The 4,840-nt window shown below is 40.2% G+C and overlaps 1 protein-coding gene across 2 annotated transcripts in view; it reads right to left on the bottom strand.

Annotated features, from left to right (window-relative positions):
• Positions 1–4,840, bottom strand: part of PIK3C2A (phosphatidylinositol-4-phosphate 3-kinase, catalytic subunit type 2 alpha) — a 129,732-nt gene that overhangs the window by 55,146 nt on the left and 69,746 nt on the right. For both annotated transcript variants that reach the window (XM_011992953.1, XM_011992954.1), the window contains 2 exons: positions 3,973–4,052; positions 3,778–3,841 (listed from right to left, as the gene is read on the bottom strand). In XM_011992953.1, the coding sequence (XP_011848343.1) occupies positions 3,778–3,841; positions 3,973–4,052 (144 nt within the window). The remainder of the gene's footprint in view (positions 1–3,777; positions 3,842–3,972; positions 4,053–4,840) is intronic.

Below are 4,840 nucleotides of genomic sequence, written 5' to 3'. Positions count from 1 at the left end.
GGGAGGCTGAGGCAGGAGAATGGCGTAAACCCAGGAGGCGGAGCTTCCAGTGAGCTGAGATCCGGCCACTGCACTCCAGCCTGGGCGGCAGAGCGAGACTCCGTCTCAAAAAAAAAAAAAACTCTTAAAAAGAGAAAGGGAAGGCCGATGGGTGAATAGACACAAAGGTACTATAAAAAATTCAGTTTTGTACATCTTAAATTTGAGATGTCAATTAATTAGATATTCACATAAAGATATCAAGTAATAGATAATTTGAGTCTGGAGTTGGGGAAAAGGTTAAGGTTAGATATATAAATTTCAGAGTCAATCAGTAGAGGGATATACCAAGATCACCTAGGATGTGAATACAGAGAGAAGAGGTTCTAGAACTGAGCCCTGGGGATATGCAGGAAGATAAGGAAGAAGCCACAAGTAAGAGTGAGACAGAGCAGCTAATGGAAATAAGGAAAGCAAGAAGGTGGTATCCCACAGGCCAACTAAGTATTTCAAAAAGAAAGACATGATCAACTGTATCAAAAAATACAGACAGGTTGAAAAGAATAAAGATTTGGTGGGCACGGTGGCTCACACCTGTAATCCTAACACTTTGGGAGGCTGAAGCAAGAAGATCGTTTGAGTCCAGGAGTTCAAGACCAGCCCAGACAACATAGGGAAACCGTGTCTCTACAAAAAACATAAAAATTAGCTGGGCATGGAATGTTGTCTCAGCTACCCAGGAGGCTGAGGTGGGAGGATTACCTGAGACCAGGGGGTTGCAGCTGCAGTGATCTGTAATCACACCACTGCACTCCAGCTTGGGCGACAGAGTGACACCCTGTCATCCATCCATCCATCAATCGATCAACAGATTAGGAACTGACTACTGAATTCAGGATCATGGAAGTCCTTGATGACCTTAATAAGTACAGTTTCAGGGAAGTACTAAACTGATTGGAGTGGGCATATAAGAGAATTGGAAGAAAGGAAATGGAAGCAGCAAAACCACTTAACTTTCAGAAGTTTTGTGGCAAGGAGAATAGAGAAATGGTGTGGCTCCTGCGGCGGGGGGCAGGGTGGGGATTTTTTTTTTTTTTTAGGATGGGTAACTCTTTTCCTCTTCATCTACAATGATTTTCCTGGTGACCTCATCCTGTCTTATGGCTGCAAAATACAATATATATTCTGATGATTCCCAATTTTATTATCTCTAGCCTGGACACTCCATACGAAACTCCAGATTCTAGTACACTCCAGTTTACCAGAGATATTCAGTAAATATTTTTGAATAAATATATTTATATGTTGATAAGAACATACTAGTAGATAAAAATATGGAAGCCATCCTACACTTATACTATTTCCCCTTCACTCACATCTCATCACCTATTAAAATCTTTCCAATTTTATCTCCTAAATATTGTTAATCAGTTCTTTACTTTTAAACTTTTCCATGCTCTTCATCTTTCACCTGGACTACTATAAAAACCTTTCTAAATATTCGCTCTGAAACCAATCCCAACCTGAAATCTAACTTCCACAATACAGCCAGAGTGATTTCAGATCACAGGACTAAACAATTCACCCAAACCACTCTAGGCTAAAAACACCTTAAGTGGCTAGAGCAGGAGTCGGCCAACTTTTTCTGTACAGGGCCAAACAGTAACAGGTTAGGTTTTGCAGGATATACAATCTCTGTTCCAACTACTCAACTCTACTGTTGGAGCATAAATGTAAATGACAAGAGACAGTATGTTAAAAAAAAAAAAAAAAAAAAAGGTATGGGGCCAGGCGCAGTGGCTCATGCCTGTAATTCCAACACTATGGGAGGCCAAGGTGAGTGGATCACTTGAGGTCAGGAGTTCGAAACCAGCCTGACCAACATGGTGAAACCCTGTCTGTACCAAAAATACAAAAATTAGCCAGACATGGTGGCACACACCTGTAATCCCAGCTACTAGGGGGGCTGAGGTGGGAGAATCACTTGAACCCGGGAGGCAGAGCTTACAGTGAGCCAAGATCATATCACTGAACTCCAGCCTGGGTGACAAAGTGAGACTGTCTCAAACAATGACAACAACAACAACAACAATAACAACAACAACCAGGTGTGTGGTTTTGTTAAATTTTTTTTTTTTAATTTACAAATTAGAAGGTAGACTGGATATGGTCTCCTGACCTAGAAGATAAAGTAAAATTCCTTAACACGGATTATAAGGATAATAATCACATAGCTATCTCCCATGTCATCTGCCAATCTTCATTTTATACTTTGTACTCTATCACAGAATTGCTTATACTTCCATGTAAATATCACACCTATCTGCTTTTGTTTATATACCCTTCCCAATTTTTTTCTTGCTAACTCGTACTGTATAAGACAGTTCAGGCAACATCCCTTCTAAGAGGCCTTCCTTGAACCCTCAATTTAGGTAAGGTGCCCTTCCTTAATCTCCTTAACTCCAAGGCATACCTCTATAATACATTTTACTACACTATATTGAAGTTTTGTTTAAATCCCTCACCACTAGTTTTTAGGTTCCTGATAGGTGGGGACTAGGTCATTCATTTTCAAAACTCTAGCATTCAGCATATAGTAAGCATCCAATAAATGCTTTTAGAGTTGAACTGAAGGTTCGTCTTAGCAATAGAGCTGAAGGGAGAATAAACATGTTAATTTAAGCATTACTGAAAACTTTTGACGTAACTTAGGTCCGAAAACAAGACATGAAACATCAATGTCAAGAATATAGTCTTGGCTGGGCACGGTGGCTCACGCCTGTAACCTCAGCACTTTAGATGGCTGAGGTGGGAGGATCACTTGAGGTCAGGAGTTTGAGACCAGCCTGGCCAACATGGTGAAACCCCATCACTACTAAAAACATAAAAATTAGCCAGGCATGGTGATGCATGCCTCCAATCCCAGCTACTCAGGAGGCTGAGGCAGGAGAATCACTTGAACCCAGGAGGCAGAGGTTGCAGAGAGCCGAGATTGCCCCACTGCACTCCAGCCTGAGCAACACATGGAGATTCAGTCTCAAAAAAAAAAAAAAAAAAGAAAGTCTTTAAGCTTTAACGACTGCCCTATTAGATTTTGGACTTGCATGGGACCTCTAGCCCCTTTGTTTTGGAAAATCTCTCCCATTTGGAACGGCTGTCTCTACCCCACGCCTGTACCTTCATTGTATCCAGGAAGTAACTAACTTGCTTTTGGTTTTACAGTCTCGTAGGTGGAAGGGATTTGCCTTGTCTCAGATAAGACTTTGGACTTAAACTTTTGGGTTAATGCTGGAAAGAGTTAAGACCTTGGGAGACTATTGGAAGGGCATGATTGTGTTTTGAAATGTGAGGACATGACATTTGGGAGGGGCCAGGGGCACAATGATGTGGTTTGGCTCTATGTCCCCCCAAAATCTCACCTTGAAATGTAATAATCTCCACGCGTCAAGGGCGGGACCAGGTGGAGATAACTGAATCATGGGAGTGGTTTCCCCCATTCTGTTCTCATGATAGTGAGTTTTCATGAGATCTGATGGTTTTATAATGGACCCAGTTCGCTCGACATTCATTCTTTCTCGCTGCCCTGTGAAGAGGTGCCTTCTTCCATGATTTAAGTTTCCTGAGGCCTCCCCAGTCATGCTGAACTGTAAGTCAATTAAACCTATTTTCTTTATAAATTAAAAAGAATATAGTCTTTAAAGTTCTAAAATATTTACTCTAATGCCAACACTACCATTTAAGAGAAAGAAGAATCAAGAATCTTTAAGTCATTATGCCAAAATGTGAATTAAGACTTACTTCAATTTGAAGAGCCACTTCTACTTGGTTGTGATAAGAATCTAAGAGTTCTTCAACCGGGTGTCTGAAAGAAACAGCAGTTATTGTGGCTGAAGGATGCTACACACAAAATGATTGTTTTAATCACCAAAATAAGTGTATTTGCATCCAAAAACAAAGTCTGAAAACCTGCAATTAATGCTTTAGATTATATACCTTGTCATGGCTTCTTTGTAAGGTTTTTCTATTTGATACAGGTGTTTGTTTAAATCCACGGGTGTTTCATCATCTTCTGCCTAAACAAACACATTTACACAAAAAAATCAAATCCACTCTTTGGTCTTTCTATTGTCAAATTAAATATAGTTAAATGTATGATAAAATCTTGAAACCAAAGTGTTTTTCCGAGAACTGAAAATAAAATTCTATCAGAATTAAATATTATTTGTAACTGACTCAGAAAAAAAGTGAGTCAACATCCTGAAAAAAAACTTGTTTGTTAAATGGAAAACATAAATGCTTTCAAGTCTACTTTCAGATATATAAATAGCTTTTGGAACAAAAACTATTTCTGTTGTATATATAGTGAATAGAGAGCTAAAAATACTTTAAAGATGGCTGATAGCCAAATGAATATGGGGTAGAAACAGATGGGGAAGAGGTCATTTAAATTTCTGCATTATTTTTTCTAATGATAATCAATTTTCCTCCCACTCCCCGTCATGAACAAGGTACTCGTCTCTTCTACCCTAGGTCTACATTATGCAAATGTAGTCAAGAACATCATTCCTGGCAGGGCACGGTGGCTCATGCCTGTAATCCCAGCACTTTGGGAGGCTGAGGTAGGCGAATCATTTGCGGCCAGGAGTTTGAGACCAGCCTGGCCAACACACCAAAACCCTGTCTCTACTAAAAATACAAAAAAAAAAAAATTTGCTGGGTGGTTGGTGCATGCCCACAGTTCCAGCTATTCCAGAGGCTGAGGCACGAGAATTGCTTGAGCATGGGTGGCAGAAGTGCAATGAGCTGAGATCACGCCATTGCACTCCAGCCTGGATGACAGAGGGAAACTCTGTCTCCAAAA

Source organism: Mandrillus leucophaeus, unplaced genomic scaffold (genome assembly GCF_000951045.1).
Source record: "Mandrillus leucophaeus isolate KB7577 unplaced genomic scaffold, Mleu.le_1.0 Scaffold420, whole genome shotgun sequence".
NCBI classification, from domain to species: Eukaryota; Metazoa; Chordata; class Mammalia; order Primates; family Cercopithecidae; genus Mandrillus; species Mandrillus leucophaeus.
This window is presented reverse-complemented; position numbering and strand designations above follow the sequence as displayed.